Below are 25044 nucleotides of genomic sequence, written 5' to 3'. Positions count from 1 at the left end.
GACCCGGAAAGGTGTCGCTTTTTCATGGGGTCCTGAGCAGCAGACCTCGTTTAAGACACTTTGCCAGAGATTATGCGAAGCCCCGGTGTTAGCCCTCCCAGAAGGGATGGAGGATTTTGTGGTATATTGTGATGCATCGATATCAGGGTTGGGTGAAGTACTTATGTAGAGGGGGCATGTGATAGCATATGCATCGAGGCAGCTAAAGCCTCATGAGACGAGGTATCCCACCCATGATCTGGAGTTGGGGGCAGTAGTGTTCGCCCTCAAGATCTAGCGTCACTATTTGTATGGGGTTTGGTGTACTATATACACGGACCACAAGAGCTTGAAGTATTTGATGGATCAGCCCAACCTGAATATGCGCTAGAGGAGATGGTTGGATGTGGTAAAGGATTACGATTGTGAGATCCTATACCACCCGAGTAAGGCTAATGTTGTAGCTAATGCCCTGAGCCGTAGGGCGGAGAGCGCCCCGATTCGAGACATCTGTATGCGAATGATAGTGATGACTCCGGTGTTGGACACCATCCGGGAGGCCCAGGTAGAGGCTGTGAGGCCGGAGAACCGTAAGAGGGAGCGGGTGATTGGGCAGGTACCGGAGTTTGTTACCGATAGCCGCGGGATTATGACCTTTTAGGGTCGGATTTGGGTGTCGTATGCAGGTGGGGCGCACACCACATTAATGGAGGAGGCGCATCGATCGAGATTCTCGATCCATCCCGGGGCCACCAAGATGTATTTAGATCTAAAGAAAGACTATTGGTGGCCTTGTATGAAGAGGGATGTAGCATGGTTTATCGAGAGGTGCTTGACCTGTCGCAAGGTTAAGGCCGAGCACCAGCGTCCACATGGCAAGTTGCAGCCACTTGAGGTTCCCCAATGGAAGTTTCATCACCAAATTGCCGAGGACCGCGAGGGGTGTCGATGCAATTTGGGTGATCGTTGACAGGCTAACGAAGAGCGCTCACTTTCTTGCTATCAGTGAGGGCTATTTTGCAGAGAGGTTGGCCGAGTTGTATGTGAGAGAGGTGGTATCACGGCATGGAGTGCCGATCTCGATTGTGTCGGATCGGGATGTACGTTTCACTTCCAGATTCTGGAAGAAGTTCCATGAGGAGTTGGGCACGAGGTTGCATTTCAGTACCGCCTACCATCCACAGACGGACGGGCAGAGTGAGCAAACGATTCAGACGCTCGAGGACATGCTCTGAGCATGCGTGTTGGACTTCGGAGGAAGTTGGGACACACACTTGCCATTGGCTGAGTTTTCTTATAACAACAACCACCATTCGAGTATCGGTATGCCTCCCTTTGAGTTATTGTATGGACGGAGGTGTCGGACTCCCATCTGCTGGGGAGAGGTCGGGCAACGAGTGTTGGGTAGCACTGAGTTAGTGCTTCAGATGACAGAGCAGATACAACAGGTCAAGCAGAGATTGTTGACAGCTCAGAGTCGCCAAAAGAGTTATGCGGACAGGCGATGATCTGAGCTCGAGTTTCAGGTCGGAGATCTTGTACTCCTTAAGGTGTCTCCTTGGAAAGGAGTGATCCGGTTCAGGAAGAGGGGCAAGCTGGGGCCCCGTTACATCGACCCATTCAGAGTGTCCGTGAGAGTGGGCAGAGTAGCATATCGTTTGGAGCTACTTGCAGAGTTGAGCCATATTCATGATACCTTCCACGTGTCTTAACTGAGGAAGTGTATTGCTGACGAGTCGGCAATGGTACCATTGGAGGATATTCTGGTGAATGCGAGCCTGAATTATGTTGAGAGACCGATCGCGATCTTCGACCGGAAGGTCAAGATTCTGAGAAACATAGAGGTGCCTTTGGTTCAGGTCCAGTGGCAACATCGGAGAGGGTCCGAGCTGACTTGGGAGCCGGAGTCAGAGATGCGGGAGCAGCATCCAGAATTGTTCGCGGCATGAGACTTCGAGGGCGAAGTTTGGTTCTAGTGGGAGAGATTTATAGCATCCCGAATTCAGGTGTGTTTCTTAAACCCTTCTTGTTTTCCCAAGTTGTCAAGTTATGCCCTTAAATGAATTGTTAGGCTTGTGAGTACGCTAGGCATACATGAAAATACGCTGCGCGTACTCATGCGCTTATTTTGGATGCGGACTCGCCTGGGTATGTTGGGCGTACCCAGGATTACGTTGGGCGTAACGAGTCCAGGTGAAACCCCTAATTTGGCGCTTGTGCACTATAAAAAGGAATGTTATGGCCTGGACCTCATCCCCCATTCCAGAGAGTGAAACCCTTATAGAGAGTCCTCCTTCGATTCTAGCTAGTGTGTTGGTGTTCTAAGCTTCTAAGTGTCATTTCAAGGTGGTGGAAGAGAAGTAGAGGCCTTTTGTAGACTAGAAGTTGTGAGCAAGAGTAAATATGAGCTTTTCAAAGGTTGGAGCTTCTTCCTGAGGTAAAAAGCTCAAATCTTGGCTTGTCATTTGTGTTGTGTGCTTCTTGGACCAATATTTAGGGTTTTTGGTCCCAAGATGGAGACTTTATGAGCAAATAGTCTCCATTGGCCTAGATCTATCATATTTAAGGACTTTAAGGGTTGTATGATCATATAAATGCAATCTTGGACGTGGATATTGAGCCATGCATGAGATCTAGACCTTTTGAGAAAGGAAAAGTGTTAGAGGGTGTAAGGACCTTTACAGCCATGCAAAGGCTTAAAGGTTCTGACTTTATGGGATAAGAGGTCTAGAATGAGTCAGATCTGAAAGTTGAATGAGTGTCTTAACCGTTTAAGACCAAAAATCAAGGAAAGGCTGAAATTGAGACTTACGCTGGGCATAACTCTCAGTACGCGCAGTGTAAGGGGTTGAGACCCCGTTTGTGACTCGCCGGCATACGCCCCACATATAGAGAGGATACGCGCCGCGTAGTGCCTTCTGTTGACTTCCGTTGACTTTTAGGGTTTTGTTCAACCTTTGGACTTTCAGGGTCAGGGAAGGGTAAAATGGTATTTTGCCCTTCTGTGGAATTGTAGATTGGATCTAATCTAGCCTTTGAGAGCCATTACTTATTTGAGAATGTTGTTATGTGTTTAGGCGAGGGCTAGACTAGTGTGTTCGAGTGCGATATTATCCTAGATACCCGAGGTGAGTCTTCTCACTATACATTACCTAGAGTGGTATATTTGTATAGACCGGGGGGTATTGTGTGCTATGTGTATGTATGAGATTGCGTGCAATGTGATGTATGTATGCTATGTGATTGTATAGATCGGACCGGAGGGTCCAACGATATAGACCGGACCGAAGGATCCAGCGATACAGACCGGACCGAAGGGCCCAACAAGCTATGACCGGACCAGAGGGTCCAACGAGCTACGGGACTGGAGGGTCCCACTGAGACACATCGACCGGAGGGTCGAACTGTAGCCTCGAGATGCATATGTGTTGTATGTGGTATTTTGGGGAACTTACTAAGCCTTGTGCTTACAGTGTTTGTGTGATGTGTTTCAGGTACCAGTGAGGATCGCGGGAAGGCGCCGACATGACCAGTACACACTATTGGAGTTTTATATGTTTGATCTTGGGATATGATTTTATGAATTTGTTATGCGACACTTTGAGAATTGGAATCTTTTTATGAATGAAATTGTGTTATTAAAAAGTGAAAAATTGTTTTGAATTTCACGTTGTTGCAGTAGAATGTATCATTCCATTGTAATGGACAAATCTTGAATGAATGTAATTCCTTCCATTTTCTGGAATTTATGAAGAGGAACAATTTTGTTAGCCCTAAAGTTGCTTATGAAACAGCAACTGCTTTGCAGGTATAGTTGGATGAATTTTACTAAATTCAACTATATATATGAGAAACTAATATCTTGCTCTTTGATAAAATTGTTACAAAAAAAAGTTTGCTAATTTCCTATATTTCTTCTTGCATTTGCAGATTTGCTCTTGATATTAACCTTGATGCTCAAAAAATTAGAATTCCTATAAGATTAAATGCCTCATCAAATTATAACAATCATTTTCGTTTGGATTTTGGTCAATTTACATTGAGGAAAGAGGTATATTTTAATTAATCTTTGGGATATTTTCTGTTCCATCATTGATTTTTGATTCGGTGACCAATAAACTAATCCATTAGTTTAATATATAAATGAAAATATAATTTTATTGAAATATTTTGGTTGCAAACTTTACATATGAATTACACGTGATTTACATGTAAATCACGTGCAATTTACATATGATTCACATGTAAATCACAAGTGAATCACATATGAATTACATGTGATTCACGTATAAATTACATGTGATTCACATGTAATTTATATGTGATGTAAATCACAAGTGAATCACATATAATTACATGTGATTCACATGTAAATAACATGTAATTCACACATGTTTCACATGTGATTCACATATTAATCACATGTAATTCACATATGATTCACTTGTGATTCACATGTAAATATGAATTACATGTGATTCACATGTAAATAACATGTAATTCACATATGAATTGCATGTGATTCACATATAATTAATTTGTGATTCACATGTGAATTACAAGTGAATTACCTATGACTTATATGTGATTCACAAGTTAATCACATATGAATTATATGTGATTCATATGTAAATCACATATTAATCACATGTAAATCACAAGTGATTCACATATCAATTACATGTGATTCACATGTAAATCACAAGTGAATCACATATGAATTACGTCTATATGTACACATGCATTTTGTGTAAGTGTTATTCGTTAATTATTTTTTAAAATTTTCTTGTGAATTTCACATTTAAATCTTAAAAGATACAATCACATGTGGGTATCACAATATATAATCACATGAGAATCTTACAAGATATATACATGTGCGTGTTCTTGCATTAATCAATTTTTTTTTTATTTTCCTGTAGATTTTGAAGAATTGTTGGAAAATATTGAAGAGGTGAAAAGTGATAAATTGAAGAAAATATGGAAATTTGATATGAAGAAATGATAACACTGAAAATCTTTGTAGTTATTTTATATTTTATTTTGTATCGAATAAAATACTTGTATTATGGTTATAGATTGATTAATAAAAATGAGATCTTTTATAATTTACTTACGAATATTATAGTATAAGAAATATGCATATATGCATTTGAAAAAATATTCATATATGCACCTAAAAACATTGATTTTTAAAATTGCATTTTTTTTTTTATAAAAATCACATTTTTTTTTGAAAAAAATGTTGTTTTTCTGAAGAAAAAAAAAATGCAGTTATTTTGAAAAAAAAATATAGTTTTTTTCTAGAAAAAATGCAGTTTTTTTTTGAAAAAAAGATGTAGTTTTTAAAAAAAATATTTTTTTCATTTTTTTTTAAATTCATGTTTTTTGAAAAAAATTAAAAAATCTCCATTTTTTTTAGAAAAATCAAAATTTTTTTTTAAATAAATCCAAAATTTTGAGTTATTTTATTAATTTTTAGACATTTATATTAATATATTAAATAACACAAAAAAAATTAAACATTAAATGAGATTGGTAAGATGACGATCATGTCCTTAAAGAATTACTTTTAATCCAACGCTCCATTTTTAGTTTCTCGGGTTCTCGGGAAACTTTGAGTTCTCAACCGATCTCAACATATATATATATATATATATATATATATATATATATATATATATATATATATATATATATATATATATATATATATATATATATATATATAATATGTCATTACGTGGTTTACGTGTTCTTTTATAACACCATAGCTGGAATATTAAGAAAGAATTGTTACACTAAGATGTATGTGGATGTAAATATGATTATGTTGCTAAAATGATGCCAAGTCATTATAATGTGACTATTGTATGATGTGATATCATACTTTAATGTCTTGGATGTATTCAAGTTATAATTACGCCCATTAACATGCTTAGGTATAATGTTTATGAAAATTACATATAAAGTGTGTTTATAGTTAGCATACAAGTCCCGTTAGTATCCATTTTGAACTTTAACAAACTGGAGGAGTGAAACTGTTTATTTTTAAAGTGAAAGGATGAGTTATGCAAATTGATTGATAGTATAGGGCTTATTTTCCTACTTTGATTAAAACCAATATACCAATTCCAATTTTGGTGTGCAGTCCATCGAGACAAACCCTGGGAGAGAAGAGAATCAATCATGTTGAAGTTCTTATCAAAAGTGAAGATCGAATTCAATGCCCTAGACCCACGCACGGCGGCATGTATGGAGTTTTTGGCTCAGTGCAATGCTCGAACAGCGAAGGAATCAAACCCTTCGTGTCAGCTATTGGTGAAGCGCCGCACTGACAGCCACCCACCGCAGATCTCCGTGACGTTCGTGAACGGAGTCGAGGAGGTTTTTGATGCCACTTCCACACCTGCGCAGACTATCAGGAAGATGATTCTGGAAAAAGGCACGCAGCTGGAGACTGAGCAAATGTTTCGTGAAGCCGGCGAGAAGTGGCCTGTTATTATTCCAGAGGAAGAGCTCCGTCAATCGTTCCCCGGTACCAAGGTATTCAATATTCATTTCTGGTTTGTCGATTATTGCTCTTTGAATTAAGTAATTGTTGTTTGAGGATACCGTCACTTGGCTTGAAATTGTGTTGAATCAACTTTTTTCTAACACAGCTAAATTGACCTCAATGACAATACGAATTGAAACATATGGATACTATTGGATACATTGATCTAAAGAACTGAACAATTGGGACATGACTTAATCCAATAAGCTAGGAAGTTCTTTACTTTTCTTTGAGGTAATCTAGGTTTATCCCTTCTCCTAAACTTCATATGCCATCTAATCAGATCTCCTTCTTTTTAAGATCTGATTGTTTATCTGCTTAGTTAGTATAGTATAAGAAAGGCAGATTCTAGGAAATAGGAACACACCTTACTCTCACGACTGGTATAGGCAATGTACTTTATTTTGTTACCCATAATAGCAACATAATTCATATTCTTTTTACTCAAAATAGCAACATACTTACAGTTCGTTACCAAGAATAGCAATATGTAACATGAAACGTATAAATATGAAATGAAAGTATGTTGCTATTCTATGCACACGAGAGCTATATGCATTCCGTTAAAGTTGATCAATATGTTCTCTTTTTCTTTTCTCAGCCAAGGAAAGCAGAAGACAAGAAGCAATAGCTGAAAACTTTCCATCTTTATAGGATAATGAAGTGGATGAATGATGATTACTTCATGTTTGCAGATTAATTACAATTCAAAACAGTTTTGTATTGGAATCAACATAAACATCCTTTGTTTTAAACTTAAAACTTGTGGTTCCAATCAAGCTTTACTTTACCATTTCATTTTTGGCCATTTTGTAATAATAAGAATCTTGACAAGATCAAATAGGATCATTAGAGGCACATGCTGCCTTAAGCAGCTATTATGCATTTTTGTCACACAAATAATAAAAAAAAAAAGTCATCATAATACTATTACAAAATTGTATCCCAAACCCGGTCCCACCCCGTCGGCTACCCGGTTAGTATATACCCACGGGTAGCAGGTATCCCATTTATGATCTTAAAAATTAAACTTAGATGTTGTAATTTTCATTATTGAAAACTTGATCACAATCTCATTTTAAAAAGACAGACTTGAACTTTTTCATAATTCCAATTTCTAATAACATCAAGTATAATATCTAAAAAATGTTAACCATACGTACTTATAATATTTGAATTACTTGATAAACTAATCAATATCATCATTTCCATTTGATGAAGTAATTACATAAAAAACTTTACATTTATAATATCACATATAATATTATAATATATTTTGAAATCATATATGTTGATAATAAAAATATAAATATTATAAAATACAAATGGTTTCAGGACAGGTAAATGAGACCACGTAATCCGGCAAATATATCCTTAATACCATAACCATCACAAACCTGCAAAATTTTCAGAAAAAGTCCCATACTGGGTCACATAACCATTTACCCGGCACAAAATTCATCCCAAAAGTTATGGGTTATGGTATTTTTGTCATCTCTAGCGTTGTACTATATTTGATATGTATTAGACCAAATTGTAATAGAATTTACTTCATGTTGTATTTATGTTTATGATAAAATGTTGTTTTAACACGAGTATTTACAATACGAGAGTTTTTTCACAAAACATTTTGGTGTCATGTAATAGCCACATTATCAATCAAAAAAGCTCAACTAAGAACCACAATAAGAGAGCTTTTTAATATACTTTTTCATGACTCATCAAATAGATTTATATTATTCTAATGCTTTTGATATAACATGTTAGGTTGTAATTAGTTGAATATATATAGGACCCACAATGTACTGAAAAAGCTTTCACAATAAGGAGAGAGCTTTTCCAAAGTGAAAGCTTTGGAAAAGCTCTTATTGTGGATGCTCTAAATGAATTTTGGAAAATAATTCAAAAATCAACACTTGGTGAATTTAAATGAAAACCAACACTTTCTCTCTTAAGACCTCTTTTCTTGATCCAATCAAAAGATTCATTCAATAGTCATTCATTTAGTTTCATCAAAAACAAGCCACACAAGTAAGAGTATGGAAGAGCACATTCAAAAAACCGATAAGTTAAATGTACATCCCTACAACAAACATCACAATAATATATACTGTTTTCTCTTCTCTTTTTTTTTTTTTTTTTGTCTTAATGGGATATTTAACAATGAACGCGAAGCAAACAATCATGTGTAGAAGCTGAAATATACAAAGATTTGGTCACTTGATCTCATGCATCAAGCTTGAGGAGGGAGTTGAGGGAAGTACTGTTGAATCGTTGAGCAAAGCCTCTGATAACTAACACAATCACATCTCTCATGTGTCGTGTCTGAACCATTAATTCTACTTCATTCTCACTGTCTACAACAATCTTCAGCCTATGTTGGTCATTCCCAAAAGTCTCCACCTACACAAGTTTATCACATATTAATAATAATCAACTCAAATATTCAATATTATTAGGTATATTTTTCAAAGTAAAACTACATTGCTATTTCTTACATGGAATGGAGGGGTATAGCTTCCACGAATCTCAGTTGTTGGGAAAGAAGTCTTGGAACCAGGCTTCACAACCTTCACTCTTTTCCTATTAACTTCCAAAATTCTTCTCTCAAGACTACTCACCCCAGAAACCTTCAATAATAAAAGCACAAGTTAGAATAGTCCCATGTTCAAAGTGGACAATTTTGCCCCTATCCCACCCTCACATGCATCAAGAAAAACAACTACCTTCTTCGAAGATCTGTCCTTGTCACATAATGCCTGTTGAAAAAAAGACACAAAGCTGGTGAGTTCTTGAGAAGGGCATTTACGTCTTTTGCCCCATGGCAATAAACAGATGAGGTTTAAATTTAACATATTCATACCTCAAACTTGACAGATCCAAGATCAAGCTTCTGCTTTACTTCTTTAAGAACATCAGGTTCTACAAGTAGGCATGGTGTAAAATAAATTTAGGAAAAATACACAAAAAAAATCACCATTAAAAATTTATAAAAGTGGTTTGAGGCTTACCAACAGTTATTGGTTCAGTTGAAGCAGAAACTGGACATCCCTCAGTTCCATCTTCTCTTACGGGGGTATAAATGGCAACCAACCTGTATCCCACATCATCTACATTTGCTTCATACATCCTTCCTGTTTCACCTACAATACAATAAAAACAAACCATTTATAAAACAACATTTCATTTTCTTTCTCCTATTTTTTTTTAATTATAAAATTAAGAAAAAAGATACCTGGAATAGAAATAAGATCTGGACTTCCAACCATTGATCTAAGCCACTGGATTTTACTCTTACCCTCTTTTCCTCCACTATAATTACCACGAACTGCATATAAGTTAGTATGGAAACCTCTCCCTTCAATTTCCAGCTTCTCTATTTTAGGAATCCCTGAAAAAATTCAAAATCCAAGAAACATTTTTATATATTGATAGAAATTAGAGAAGTAAAAGAAATGACAGAATGGAAAAGAAATAAGACCTGGTGAAACAGGGGCAGTTTCGGAATATGCTGGTTCACTCGATCTTCCAAATGTATCTGTTACAATGCACTCACATTTGAAGCGACTACCAATGTCATCAAATCGCAGCTTATACGAACAAGAACATTGTGATTGTAATGGCTCAAAGGATTTGTTCTCTTCTGAACAAATGTACCTGTGTTTTTTATATTTTTAATACACAAGTATTTAATATTTGCAAATACGAAACAAAATAAGTTTTATAATGTACAACAGTACAAGTATTAAAATATAGTTAATATACCATTGGTATCTGACATGTTTCTTGTACTTTTGCCATACATTCTGTTGAGCATCACTCTTTGGGATAACTTCAGTGGCAGTCAATACTTCCCTTTCAACAGCCTTACCAGTGAGCGCAAGCATCTCAATTCTTGGAATCTCTGAAATATAACATAATATTTATAAAACAAAAAAAAATGTATTTTAAGAAAAATATATAAAATAAATCCAGAAAAATACAAAATTAGTACCTGGGAGAATTACGTCAGTTGGCTCGGACAACTTCAGCTCACCAACAACCGAATCGCTACGAACAGGCGTATACCTTTAAAATGTAGAAAACAAGTTTTTTTTTAATAGAAGTATATGCCGAGATATTAACAGTGAATTAAATAAAAGGGGTAGAGAAATTAAGAAATTAATTACCCGAATAATAATCGACAGGTGTAATCTGAATCTGAAACTTGATAAGTTTTTGAGTGGGCACCATCGATTAAAACAATTGTTCCCTCTATAGTTTTTCTATACCAACTAAAGATGCTTTCTCCTTCATAACCACCAAAATACTCTCCTTCACCAGAATAACTGCTTAAAGACAACGCCTTTACACCAACTTTGGAAACTTCCGGAAAAGCGGGACCCACTGGATTGTTGCAAATGGACACCAACGGTTCCCCGGATTTTCCATCTGAGCGAGTTGGGACCCAATACAAAGCCAAATAAGCTCCCACATCTTCGAGTGATGGAGTGTATATTCTGTGTAAAGGTTAATTGATATTAAAATCAGTTAATCCCGGATATCATGTGGAATAAGTAAGCTTACGTTGTTTTCCCGCATGTCGCCACGTCATCACCAGCATTTTCTGATATATCCATGAGTGTCAATGCATCAAGCTTTGACCGAGTTCTGTACCAGATGTAATTTCCTTCACCTTCTTGTCCACCAAAATATGTCTTTAAAGGAACCACAACTTGGGCCTCACAGCAATCAGGAATTACAAGTTTGACACCTGTAGGATCACCAGGAGAAATAGGACTAGATATAGTACTTTTTGGGCTTCCTTTAACTCCATCTGCTCGTACAGGTGTATAAACAAGCTCCACACATGTTCCTACTTCCTCTAGAGTCAAATCCAAATGATCTGCTAAGAATGTATGTACAACACCTGTTTAGCAAGCTAACTGTGCATATAAGTGATAAGATATATTAGGCAAAAACTCACCTTCAGAATGTAGTTTCTCCTTGCTACCATTATCCTTCACTCTAAACCATTCGAAGAAGCAAGCTCCTTTCTCCCTGAAAAGAATCACATAAACAAACTTTAAAACAACACAACAAAGTAGATGTGACTAATAATTTGTCATATATTGGATTTTTTAATGGGCTTGTCTTACCCTCCGCTATAAGATGCAATGAAGGTCAACTGTCCTCCTTCAACCATTGACCCACGAAACTCAAGTGACTTGCAAGTTGGTGGCCCTAAAAGATAAACCATTCAGAGTTTTCTATACTAAATAAAATTAAAGCAGTGTGATACTACAAAAGATATAGCAAAATACCAGAAGATATTGGTCCAATTTGTTCAGATAATACAATAGGACCACGCGCCAAATCCTTTCTCACAGGTTCACATGAAACCGATATAGAAAAACCAATATCATCAAGTGAAAGCAAGTATGATGACGTGGCAGCATCTGCAACTTCACTTTGCATACCATCTAAGCTAGTCTGCACATAGGACTACCAATTAATAAACTATATAAAATGTCAATACTAAAAAAAACTGTGAATTAATAATTATCACAAACAATACCCTAAACCAGCGAAAAACAGATTCTCCTTCTTCACCACCCCAGTATTGTTTGTTAACAGATAATGTAGTGCCTTCAACTGGGGTTCCAACCACTTGTAACGACATCAATCTAGGGCTTCCTATTATGAGAATAATTAATAATAAGTAAGAAAAAAAAACAAAATGTGAAAAATGTAATTAATTACCTGGTTGAACACGCTCTTGCCCCATGCAAGTTCTTGACTCCCCTATAATTCCATCATCACGTAATGGAGTACATGTAAAGGAGATAAATTTACCAATGGCATCTTTTGTGACATTATACTGAAGGCGACCAGAAGCCTCAGGTATCACCACACCAGGCTCAGTCTCAACCTGCAAATATAATCATGAAATTTTAATAAAAAAAATGATACAGTCGATGATATATTATGTATATCACAGAAAAAAAAAAAAACAAACAAACAGTTTTATTACCTCATGAAGATACCAATTATAAATACTCTTTCCTTCATGACCTCCTATGTACCCGTAAGATGCTGTTAGTATTCCACCTTCAGAGTAGTCGCCGGTTATTGATAAGAAATTTAAATTCGGGGGAAGATCTGCAAAAGATTTAACAAACATGTTACACAAAAAGTTACTATCAAAAAAGTATATAAGATTCGCTTACTTTCCACTGATCGATCCGATATAATGTAAGCTGGTTCACCAGATTCACCATCTGTATTCACAGGGGTAAATTTGGCAACAATGTAACATCCAACAGCTCCTAAGGGTATGCGAAAAGCCTGAAATGGAAATACTTATAATTAATCAACTAAAATCATGTGTTTTTATAAGTGTCCATGATAAGATCATAAGAGTTAATTAGTTAAAGACCACTAACCTTGGCCAATTTGGATGTGCTTACTGCTTCTAGACCATTTTCACCATCAAGAATTGAGGAAAATGTTTTGAACCATTGTACTCTACTAGAAGTTTCTGTAGCTCCAGTTACATTACCAGTCACTGTAATCTTACTTCCTTCCCTTAAATCACCGATTATCTTCAAGTTTGTTACTTTTGGTGGAGCTGAAATTGTAATCAGAAGAAAAATGAAGTAAATAAACGGGGTCAATTTTTAATCAACGGGTAGTGTTAGATGTATATAAGTACCTCGTTTGACTATTGGAGATAGTGCTGAAGTGGATTTTCCTTCCTGGCCTGAAAGTCCAATAAATAATCGAATTATATAAAATAAAATAAAATAAAAACAAGAAATACGTGGACTGACCTTCAAAGTTCACAGGATGATATACAAAAGCCAAACGGGAACCAACATCTTCCTTGGACAAATTATACTCTGTTGTTCCAGTTAGCACCAGGACAAAGTCTCTGTTAAGACAACATAATTGTAGAATTTATTAGAAAAAAGAAATAGAAAAAGAATACAATTAAAGAAAAAGAGTACAAATTACAAACCCTGTATCTTTATTCTCACGCAGCCATTCAAACTTGCTTGGTCCTTCTTTTCCTCCAAAGTAGACACCTGTCCCACTAATGGCATTTCCTTCCACAATGTCTCCAATTATTTGCACATTGTTAACTGATGGGGCAGCTGCAAGTAAGAAAACATTTTAGCCGCTTGAGTACCATTGAATTTCAATTATAGCATTGTACTTTTGAGTTCTTTTTCTTATTAGGACATTATACTTTGAAACATTTACCCTATTATAGATTGTATTTGAGTGGCATTGCTATAATTCGGTAGATTTGCAGAAATGAAAGTAGAATGCTATAATAAACACCAAAGAACATACCAGGCTTTATATAATCTGTGATTGCATATTGAGGCTCTCCTTTGGTTCCTTCTTCTGTTACAGGAGTGTACATATAAACTAGACATGAACCAATGTCATCCAGAGTCAATAAATACTCCTCATTTTCAGCACCAGAAATCACCACTGGACTACTATTCCATCTTCTCCTTAACCAACTGAAAAAAGTAACAAGTATTAATTAAGCCTTCTGTTGATAAGTCAAATTACATTATATGAATGAATATGGCTTACCTAGAAATGCCTTTTGCTGGGGTCCCACCACACCATGCAACCTCTGGGTGGCCTGTAATTATGTTTCCCTCCACTAGTTCTCCACGCACATCAAGCTTCAAAACCTTTGGGCATCTGGTTCCTACACAAAAAAGTTAAAACTGATATCTAAATGACACAATCGGGAAAGACTGTTTAAGGTTTAGGGTTTTCGTTATTTACCTGGGGAGACTGGTGAAGATATAGCAAATATAGGGGGATATTTGGTATCTCCTAATACAGGAGTACACTCCACCTTCAAAATCTTGGCCACATTATCACGTTTTGGCCAGTACACCTAAGCAAAAAGAAAAAAAAAAAAAACAGTTGCACAAAGTGAGATGTCATTAAAAGCAATAATTCAAAAAAGAACCACTAATGAGTAATTACCTCAGCTGTAGCATTTGGAATTGGAGTGAAGTTTGAAAGAGGTGTGGATCCAATGAACCATTGATAATGCAAAACTAATTCTGACTCGTCATTATTTATTTTATCTTTGGTAAAAAGAAAATGACAGAAACAAGCATCTTCTTCAAATGGTTGATCAACTGAGGCTTCCATGAGCATGTACCCAGGTGGAAAATGGTCTTTCCATTGTTCGACCAGAAAATGAAAAGTTGACTCTGTTTTAAATTAAAAGACTCTGGTCAAATAGTAGTCAACTAATAATATTATGAACAGAAGAAATCCCATAAAGCTCACCTAGGGCTTGATCTCTCGGGCAAAACTCCCAACCTTTTGCTATGCAAACTGCTGTTTGCGGAGGATAATTTTTCGCGAATGTAATCTCTTTATGAGAAAGATCTAGCAAAAATATAAAGTAAGATTCATGTTAGGAGACAGTTGATGGAAACTTCGGATATAAAATATATAAAAAAAAAATTAAAAAAAAAAAGTTGATATTCTTAGATAATACACATATTTGGTTGATTAAACAAACATATACACATACCTCTGTCATTGAACTTTTTCAGAGTTGGGCCAACAAGCAAAATAGAAGCTGCTTCTACATGTGGCATTTCAAGTACAGGATTCTCCTCCAACCGTAAATGCTGCAACATATAGGAATATCATATATATCAAGTAAACCTTTTAAGCATGTTTGTGTGACAGCATATTGATTTAGCTTTAATAGTAAAATAATGATATAAAAGTGAGCTTGCCTCTAGTGATGGCAGACATGGAAAACCCTTTAGTGTTGATACTCTATTCTTGCTGGCAGCTAACACCTGTAAATAACCAAAGGTCAGAGAATGACATAAAAAGTCAAAGAGAGAAAACTAATTATAGGGTGAAAGAAACCTGTAATCGTGGCTGGCTTGCCATTGAAAGAGACTTTAACTTGTTTTGTGCAACTGAAAGAAACTGGAACAAGAAAAGAAAAAAAATTATAGGCTTCATGAAATGTTGATAAAGCAATAACTTTGTTGCTATCTTATCAGAGAAAAGTATAATAAGAGCATGGACCTCCAAATTTGGAAGTGCAGGAAGTGATGTCAGTGAGGTGATTTGATTCCCAGCAAGGTAAAGTTGCTAAAAAAATTGAAAGAAAAAAGAAATATAGTTAAAAATAAGTTCAATATCAACACTCATATCAGATATGAATACAATGTGAGGCACTAACCTGCAAGGCTTTACAGGCTTCAAGTGGTTCAAACCCTGGCCCTTTGAAATCATTAAAGCTCAAATCAAGAACCTGTAGATAGGCCACAACATTCATTTTAAAATCATCATATACTGAAGATAATTTCATATGTCAAATGCCCTAATTGTTTGGGGGAGAAGGAAAAGAAAATATGCATACTAACCTTAACCCGCTTCAGTATTTCAATGCCTTCTAATGAAGATAAAAGGTTGTCCCTGAGATAAACAAACTGCCACAGCCCACAAAAGAATATCAATCATAGGCTTCTCTAGTAAATGCACAAAACAATTTATATGAATATAAATAGAGATTAACTATACAGAAGACGAATACAATAAATGGAAATCAAAATTAAATGTACATATCAGCTTACCTCTAAATTAGGAGACATGTTCATGCCAGCTTTCAGACTACGGATTCTGTGACCCCTAAGATCCAATCTCTGATATAGTGAGAAAAAAAAAAAAGGAAAGATGAAAGAGAGTACGATGATCAGTACACTGGGGATTACAGTGGAGCTTTTAAACAAAACAGGCAACAAGATTAGTAAACTTTACGTGCTTACCACATCATCATTAGCTTTAGTCTCAACTTGGGGAAGCATGATCAAACGAGATATCCTGATTTCAGGAGTTGCTGCTTTCCTTTGACTTGATGAAGTTGACATTCTTTCACGGGAAGATGATAGAGACCCGGATTTTGATCCACTGGAAACTGCAGATGATGAGAGCTTTGAAATTGACTTCCTGGTTGTGCTGCTTGCAGTGCTGTCGATGGATGTTGAAGGAATTCTTGATGATGATGATGAAGAAAGTGATGGAGATGATTTAACATTAGATGTAAGAGAAGATTGTCCCTTGCTTGCTTCAGATTTACTGCCCATGGTTCTTGAAGCTCTAACAATAGGAGAAGAAGGTTGTGAGCTCTTATGGGCTTCAGGAAGAGACCTCCTCAATGGCTCGGTTGTGGTCAAAGAACTAATCTTCCTTCCAACAGCTGAACCACCACCACTACTGATCTGTTTCTTAACCGGAAGTTGCTGTTGTTTTTCAGGTAAACTCCCAGTGCTATTCCTTCGAATGGCAGGGGCGGAATTGGAAGTAGTATTGCCATGATCTACGGTTGGTTTCCTTGTAGTTGATTTGACCATGTTTGAAGCGCCCTTGGGTTCTATCTTCTTTCGGGTAGTTCCAGTAATAGAACCTGAGACTTTCAAAGAAGACGACACAGTTGGTTTTGTAACACTTCTTGCTGCTTTCACACTTTCAGCTGAAGACTGTGTCTTTGTGACAGAAATCGGGACCTTGTCTAAAGATCCCTCTTCCCCTTCCATTTCACTCTTAAATTAATAAACTTCCCACCACCAAAATCAGCTGCCTTACTTAACGCTGCAAAGAACATAAACAACGACCAGTGAGAACAATTACAATGCGAATCCGCTACAGTGAACATAAACAACGATTCATGGGAAGTATTATGCCAATTTCTGAGCAAAATGTTGTGGTTTGATGCCTGCGAATCTAAAGGGACGGTCGGAGTATAAACCGGCAGAAATACACAAGTCGTGTAATAAAAAGTAAAAAATTGGAAGAGTTACCACTACAATGAGCAAAAACAACAATCCATGAGAGAAATTGTGCTACTTGTTAAGCAGAAAGTGACAGCGAGTGTAGAAATTGCAAGTAATCGTCTACATGAAAAGTCAAAATCAGAACATTTATGACTACTATACTATGAACATAAACAAGTATCGAAGACAACAGTCGTGCTACTTCTTGAGCAAAATAAAAAAGGTAAATGATAATGTGGGCGCACCTGTGTGTACTGAAATGTCAGTGCAGATCTGAGGATTACAGTTGGAAGATTGTTTGTTTGCTGTAGAATTAGCTGAACTAGGGCTTGATTATAGCAACAAATCTGGATTAAGAGAGAGGAATGGGTGGGTCTGATTGAGGAAAGTGATGGCGATGGGTCACCTGGTGGGGGGGAAAGTAGCCAAATTTTCCAACAAGTTTTGTTTTCGCGCGCGGCATATAATATAAATATATTATACGCACGCCAAATAAATACATTAGTAATTTATAGAAAGATAATTATGTGTTATTTAAATAAGAGAAAAGGACAATAATAGTTTTCTTTTAAGTTTTTCATAAAATAGTCATAAAAATAAAAAATTATCAAAATAGCTATAAACATCTACGAAAATCTATGCGTCTTGCCTTTTTTTTCTTTTTTTTTTTTTTTTTGAGATTTTCACAAAACACCTACGAAAATCTAAATGTATAATATTTCCCCCATAATTTTTCACCGAATAATTTACTTTGAAACTAAAAAGTATAATTTTCCGTCATTCAAATCGAGAGTGTAGTATGTTCATGAAAAGTTGTTGTGATAAATAACACAATGAAAAAAAAAACTCAAATAGAGTTTGTATGTGAAATTTATTAAAGATTGAAGTTTGTTTATTTTTTCATATTTTTCACCGATATGTTAAGAAATTTATGGTTTTTCCGACATTCAAATTTGGAATGTAATATGTTCTTTGAAAACCTTTGTTGCAAAAAAAATGAAAAAGAACTCAGCTTAAACACTGTTTGTATGAAAAACTTACGAAGAAGCGAAGTTTGAAAAAAAAATCATAAATATTTATGAAAATCTAGATTTCGGCAGGTGGTCCCCTTGCAAAAAAAATATGGCTAGTTTGGGAATTTCTCAAGTTTTTTTTTTTGCTATTTTGTAAAAAAAAAAAAAAAAAACTTGGGAAAAAAAAGGTTGGTCGTTTTCTTTTTAAATAATCATAAAACCTTTTTCTATTTTAAAGATGGGTGAATGAATTAAATAATGAATAGAAAAACGTATAGAATAAACCGAATAGTTTTTTAGTATAGTTGTATAGTTGAAGTTAAGTTGACGAAAACTATGATGAGAAAGAATCTTCCTTTGAGAAAAGAAAAATAACGAGAGAGAGAATCCAAAGGACATAAAGTAATGGCATAGTGAGTGGATGCTTTTATTTTCATTTATAAATGCCATTAATTCATGCAATATTATTATGTTTCATAGCTTTGGTATATATGTGACATAGATAAAACTTAAAAGGTATTGTTTTTTAATTTAATATATTTAAGAATATACGACTTAATTCCATAACTATACAGGTTTTTTTAACATGATATTAGAAATAATTACTTAATAATAAAAACTAGCATTTATAAAGTTTTAAAGGTGTCCAAATTTTGATACCCAATATATTTTTGGATGTTATATTTTAATTTTTTTTAACGGCTGATAGGTTTGGAACATACGGAAATTTCGATATCTAAAATTTTGGTGGATATTTAAAAATATAATAATAAATAAATAATTAATTATAAATGGATTTGTTTTCAGTCTGTAAATTTATAATATCTTATTTATACACACTAATCTCATATTGTTTCCAAAATTATAACACTAGCATTATGGATGACAAGTCAACGAAATTGAACCAGTTTATTTGTATTATATTCTAATCGAATAAAAAACGATAATTAACGTGTAGTGTCATCTGAATATTTAGAACTTACTACATAAAAAAGGATATTAAAATCTGATATTTGATATTTAACAAATTGACTTTTTTTTTTGAAAAATCTTCAAAATGGCCACTAACCTTACAGCTTGTCAAATTGCAAGTTTCAAAATACCAATAATATGGTGCCCATTACCCAAGTGTCGTTTACTAAACATTTTGAAGTGTTTCGTGGTTCTAATTTCTAAAATCCTTTTCAAATCACATTATCCCCTAATTCGTCGCCAAATGGCAAAACAATTTATTTATTTAACTTAATCTCTCTCTAACTCTTTGTCTTTATAGACTTGATGTTTTCTGCAACTAAATATTTCAATTGCGAATTCAAAAATGAGTTCTGAAACTTTGTCATGTCTTGGAAATCGAAAAACAATTTTGAAACCTACAATTTAAATTTTATTTTGAATAAATTATTGTTTTGGTCCATGTAATTGGCACCAATCTACGACATTAGTCCAACTTCTGAAAAATTAATGCAAGCGGCCTTCATGTTTCACAATCTACTATGGTTAGCACTCATATGCATTCTTAATCAAACTTATAAGGTTGTCCAGTATGCATACAACGGACACCTCCATGGTATACGTGGCCACGAACCACGAGCATGCACATCATCCCGGTGTGTCGTCGTGAGTCGTGGTCGTTGTGGATCGTGTTGTCTACAACGAGAGAGGACGACCAATGGGAGGGGCTGCTTCCTTCATTGTCTTTGCTATTTGCATCCCTCTTCATCTTCTTTCTGCATCACTGAATGTGAATATGCGATTTTAGGGTTATGAATATGAAACACCCTAAAAAAAATTAAGTCAATTTAAAACTTTTTAAAACATTTAGAAACCAACAGTTGTTACTAATTTGTTTTCAAAACAAATTCTATATCAGAGTATCCCAAAAACATAGTCATAAAATGTGAGGAGTTGTACGATCACGCATTTGTTTTCCTGCGATCACCTGATCTTCCTGAAACAATAAACTAAAACTGTAAGCCCAAGGCTTAATGAGTTCCCCCAAAATACTGATACACATACAATCCACATAACAATATTAACAATATCATAACATAACAAACTGAACAACATGCAATGGGTCCACAGCTTTACAGACTGGATTACCCCTAAGCCCACTGTGTGAGTCTGGATTGCCTTTCGGGCCCACAACTCACATCTGGCTTGCCACCAAGCCTACAGTACGAGTCTCCCTTAGCTTGTATCTGGAATGCTCCCGGGTTTGTTGGTTATCGCACGGAGCAATTGTTGGATTAGTGTCTAAGTCCATAACTATTTTGGTATGTACTTGACCCGATTGTGCATGGTCCTTTTAGATTGCCTTCACACTGGTGACTAGACAAGATGATTGTCGAGGAGAGAGGCTGGTTTATTGTTAAGAATAATAAATTAGGGTATAAATATGATTTGTTAATATATTATATGAATAATATATTAATTTGGAATCATATTATTAATTAGTATTTAATCAGAAATTAATTTAGATTTAATTTTGGGATTAAAGTAACTGACTGAAAGTGCAGGGGCTATTTTGTAATTATTCAATAGTTGAGGCTTTGGGCCATTGGATCACCTTTATTAAGGCTTGAACGAAAATCCTAGAAGGATCTAGGAGTTTTCGTCCAGGGGCTTAAGGAAATGAGTCCATGGACGTGCTTAGGCTCTAAGCTAAGGGATTAGGGTTTACACCTTGAAACCCTAGTTAGCCTTAAGTATAAATAGCACCCTAAGGCACTAAGATCTCGTCCAGGCCTTGGGAAACCCTAAAAGGGACGAAATCTAGGGAAAGATACCCTTCTATCCTCTCTCCTATATTCATCGTTTTCACCTAGTGTGTTTGTGAGCCATTAGAGGTACTACACTTGTGGTACTTGCTTTCAAGAGCTAAGGAAATTCAAGGAACTAGTTGTTATTGCTATATAACAACAAAAGGTATGTATTCTATTCTTTTATGTGGATTTCGAAAATAGTAGTAGCATGCCATGTTTCTTTTTGTGTTCATAAAGCTGTATAACTAATAGTGAAAACATAGATCCAACTCTAGGGTTGCATGCACACATATGAGTGTTTGTATAATTCCCATCAGCAATATCACCTCAACCCATCCCACATAACATATCAACATATAACATAACCACTGAGCATGCAGATAATCATATAACAACAGAAGTAGTCCTACAGATCTACCTAACTGGCATAACCGCTAGCATGCAACGCTAACTTCATACTCAACATACTAACACTGCTAGGATAACACATCCAATGGGTCGGCCTTGGTGCCTTAGACCCCTTAGTATAGTGAGGTAACTCACCTGACACTGTTGAAGTCCCGCGGATGAAACTCCAGCTGCTAATTGCCAGGTTCCCGAACTGCCAACATCAAACAACACCCAATTAATAATTGGGTTCCAAGCCCAAGGTCCAACTCACACTCCTAAGGCCTAAAAGTCCAACTATGGTTTAAAGCCCCAACATATGGCCCAATTTTCCCAATTGGGCCCAAACCTTTACATAGTCATCAGGTGGGTCATGTGAATACCCATTGTCCGCAGTTAGTTGCCAGACCGGTGCAGGCTCCAGCGTCGGCTATTTGAGGATCACAGATGGGAAGCAGGGTGGTGTAGAGCCTCCGAAGGCTTGGGGACGTGCTTTTCAGCTCACTGTCGAGGAGGCCAAATCAGCACCAGATGTGGTGGTCGGTATGTTTCTATACTCTTTCTTGCTAAATATATATGATTGTTTATTCTAAATTATTGTGGGTACCTGTATTAGGTACGTTCTAATGAATTCCTTGCCTGCCTTGGTATTGTTCGATTCGGGTGCGAGTCGGTCGTTCGTTTCCCCGACTCTCGGTAGCAGACTCGGTCTGCCTTTAAGAGAGCTCGAGTGTTCGTTATTAGTCTCTATTGCCAGTGAGCTTAGGGTTTATGTTTCTTCAAATTATCGGGATTGCACATTAGAGATATTTAGGATACCTTTTCCGATTGACCTGATTCCCATCCCCATGAGGGATGACTGCGTGATTGTGGGGATAGATTGGTTGAGTCGGTTCAGTGTCATGATCGACTGCGAAGGTCAGCGGGTTACAGTTCAAACCCCAAGTGGGGGAGAACTAGTGGTTTATGGTGAGGGCACCAGAATGGGTTTCAGATTTTGTCCAGCTTCCAGGGCTCGACAGTATATTCAGCATGGGTGTGCGGGCTATCTTGCGTACGTGGAGGATACGCAGGTCATCATCCCCTCTCCAGTTTCAGATGTCCTAGTAGTCAGGTAGTTCGCTAACATGTTTCCGGAGGAGTTACACGGAATACCCCCGGAGAGGCAGGTCGAGTTTAGGATCGACCTGGTGTCGGGTGTATCCCCTGTGGCTAAGTCCCCGTACCGACTGGCACCACCAGAGATGCAGGAGCTGCTAGGGAAGCAGTTCATGTTGGGTTTTGAGCATTCTAACACTTCCTAAGTGTACATGCAACCCTAAATACCTTGGATCTATGTTTTCTCTATTATACATGCAAATAAGAACTTCCAAGGTATTATCCTAATCTAGCATACAAAACAATGACTATAGCAAGATAGAATACATACCTCTTTGGAGAAGAAAGTCTTCATGAAGCTAGAGTGCTTAGTGCCCCAAGTGTGACACCTCAAATGGAATCACAATCATCAAAACACTTAGAATGACTTGAGAGAATTCTACACTCACCAAAATCGGCTAGCCCTTTCTTGAATACTACTAGTGGCCGATTTTTCCTCAATAATAAGATGCTTATATAGTTACACAATTAGGGTAAACTCTTAATTGTCATGGCTTTCCATTTCCTTGGATCCATGGGTACAAATACACCATGGAGCATCCATGGACCATCCTATGGGTTTTAGCCCAACTTGATTATCCATGGAGCATTAGCCCACTATACAAGTATGGATGATTTACACAATCAACCCATATATTTAATTAGTCTTCTTTTGATCACTTAATTAATCCTAGATTAATTCTTGATCAATACTAATTAAATAATCTTATTATTCTTATCATTAATATACTAGAACTTATAATATATTAATAACCATAAGTGTCTTATTTCTCTCATTCAAGTGCATGATGGTATGCAACCCAAATGGACCATGCCGGGTCGGGTCAAGTCTTACCAAATATAGTTATGGACTTAGACATTAATCCAACAGTCTCCCACTTGGATAAGTCTAAAACTATTATTGCGTATGACTTCAGGAACCAACTGGCAATCGTAGCTCTCAAAAGCTTCTGTCGAACTCTGACCTTGTAGATGAACTCTGACCTTTGTCAGTGACTTGTCCATTAGATAAGGGATCATATATTCCTCCATTCTAGATATCATATGGACTGAGACATGGATTATAATCATTCTCTCTGTCCATTTGTTGTTTCCCGATTTCCGATTTATGACAACTGACTAATTGAACAAATCAAATCAGTCCTGGCCCGGCCGAGCACTTCCATTTGTCATCATCAAATCATCGAGGGGCCCACAGATATCGCTTTTATCCCGAAGGTAAAAGGAACGGATAAACTTCGACTCATATGGCTTGTTCTACTACTTGTTGAATCATACACAAAAGCACGTTTTATAGCACCGAGTTACCAAATGCGTTTTCGTGCTATCAATGTACTATCAACTCATAGTAACAACTCATATCTCTAGGTTTGAAGAATATAAGATATTATCGTCTCATGATCACTCGTGATAAAATCCATGAAGTGATTCCAATGAGCGCGGGTTGAATCCAATACTCAGAACTTATGAGCACTCATGATTGTTGTAGCCTTGTCCAACACCTTAGACCTCTACAACCCATCATGACAGTCTTAATTCATATCTACTTCCAACATATGACCGACTGTGGATAGTTTGAATAACTTAGTCATTCCGAAAGAATAACCCAGTTTATTCGGGAAGTCAAAACATGCAAAGTGAAACACAATAATAATTGAATCCAATATGGTATCAACTCTTTGAACATAAATAAAACACCTTTTATTTATCACCATATGATTACACATTATTCATTGTATACTGTTTCAGCTATCAACTTTATTCTTGAATTTAAAACAATAGTTGTCCCATGCTCCAAGCATGTACACTATGTTTTCTTAAACACTAGTCATGCCACACACCAAGTATGCATACTATGTTTGTCTATGATCCTTACTTTGTGAACTAGATCAATTGAACATAACTTCAATGATTCTCTTTTCACACTCCCAAATCCTTACTGCAAATGCAAGAATTCCAAATTCATGCCATTTACTGGAATCTGTCAGATTCTAAACTTATATGCATTGATCCTCTTTTAATGATTATGCACAAATTCATAAAGACTTGACAACAAACATTACAGATCATTCCAAAGGAGATCAACTCCTTGGAACCATCCTTCTTGCATTAAGTTTCCAACTGTCCTTGAGCAACCAATCTTTGGTAAACCTTAGATTGTCCTCGACAATTGTTTAATCCTTTTAGTCATATCCAGTTCTAAACCTTTTCCCTTCTTAATGCCCCAGGCATTTGGAAAATTTTAGAACGGATGATTATAGCACATGTAATCGATCCTATATCCGAAGCATATGGGACACGATTCATGATGTCTTACATAAAGACTAAACCAGTCTTTTGCTATAATATTTCCATTTCAATTTGCC

At 36.3% G+C, this 25044-nt stretch overlaps 2 protein-coding genes across 5 annotated transcripts; one reads left to right on the top strand and one right to left on the bottom strand.

Annotated features, from left to right (window-relative positions):
* The first annotated feature begins 6108 nt into the window (after window positions 1-6108).
* LOC111906615 (uncharacterized) lies at window positions 6109-7333 on the top strand. Its single transcript, XM_023902381.3, has 2 exons — window positions 6109-6525; window positions 7137-7333. The coding sequence occupies exons 1-2, from the start codon at window positions 6169-6171 to the stop codon at window positions 7164-7166; spliced, it is 387 nt and encodes a 128-aa protein (XP_023758149.1). The 5' UTR covers window positions 6109-6168; the 3' UTR covers window positions 7167-7333.
* A 1185-nt stretch (window positions 7334-8518) lies between these two features.
* On the bottom strand, window positions 8519-17757 carry LOC111906616 (187-kDa microtubule-associated protein AIR9). 4 transcript variants are annotated; one of them, XM_023902382.3, is made up of 37 exons: window positions 17604-17757; window positions 17386-17478; window positions 16354-17176; window positions 16162-16230; window positions 15952-16017; window positions 15768-15839; window positions 15611-15676; window positions 15446-15508; window positions 15307-15372; window positions 15096-15195; window positions 14846-14947; window positions 14534-14766; window positions 14327-14441; window positions 14126-14246; window positions 13874-14049; window positions 13536-13671; window positions 13348-13448; window positions 13230-13277; window positions 12961-13145; window positions 12745-12862; window positions 12549-12676; window positions 12278-12446; window positions 12093-12211; window positions 11839-12007; window positions 11674-11758; window positions 11502-11575; window positions 11102-11423; window positions 10705-11034; window positions 10530-10603; window positions 10301-10439; window positions 10017-10192; window positions 9771-9926; window positions 9547-9678; window positions 9399-9457; window positions 9262-9294; window positions 9034-9165; window positions 8519-8938 (listed from the first exon to the last, which is right to left on the bottom strand). In XM_023902382.3, exons 3-37 carry the CDS (start codon window positions 17119-17121, stop codon window positions 8762-8764), a joined length of 5079 nt encoding a protein of 1692 aa, XP_023758150.1. In that variant the 5' UTR covers window positions 17122-17176; window positions 17386-17478; window positions 17604-17757; the 3' UTR covers window positions 8519-8761. The 4 variants fall into 4 exon arrangements, with proteins under 4 accessions (XP_023758150.1, XP_023758154.1, XP_023758152.1 ...); XM_023902386.3 differs by having other exon boundaries at window positions 11102-11420; window positions 17604-17756; XM_023902384.3 differs by lacking the exon at window positions 17386-17478 and having other exon boundaries at window positions 17604-17756.
* Between the last annotated feature and the right edge of the window lie 7287 nt (window positions 17758-25044).

This window comes from Lactuca sativa, chromosome 7, assembly GCF_002870075.4.
Source record: "Lactuca sativa cultivar Salinas chromosome 7, Lsat_Salinas_v11, whole genome shotgun sequence".
Classification (NCBI taxonomy): domain Eukaryota; kingdom Viridiplantae; phylum Streptophyta; class Magnoliopsida; order Asterales; family Asteraceae; genus Lactuca; species Lactuca sativa.
The sequence above is the reverse complement of the archived record's forward strand: the minus strand, read 5'-3'. Positions and strand labels throughout refer to the sequence as shown.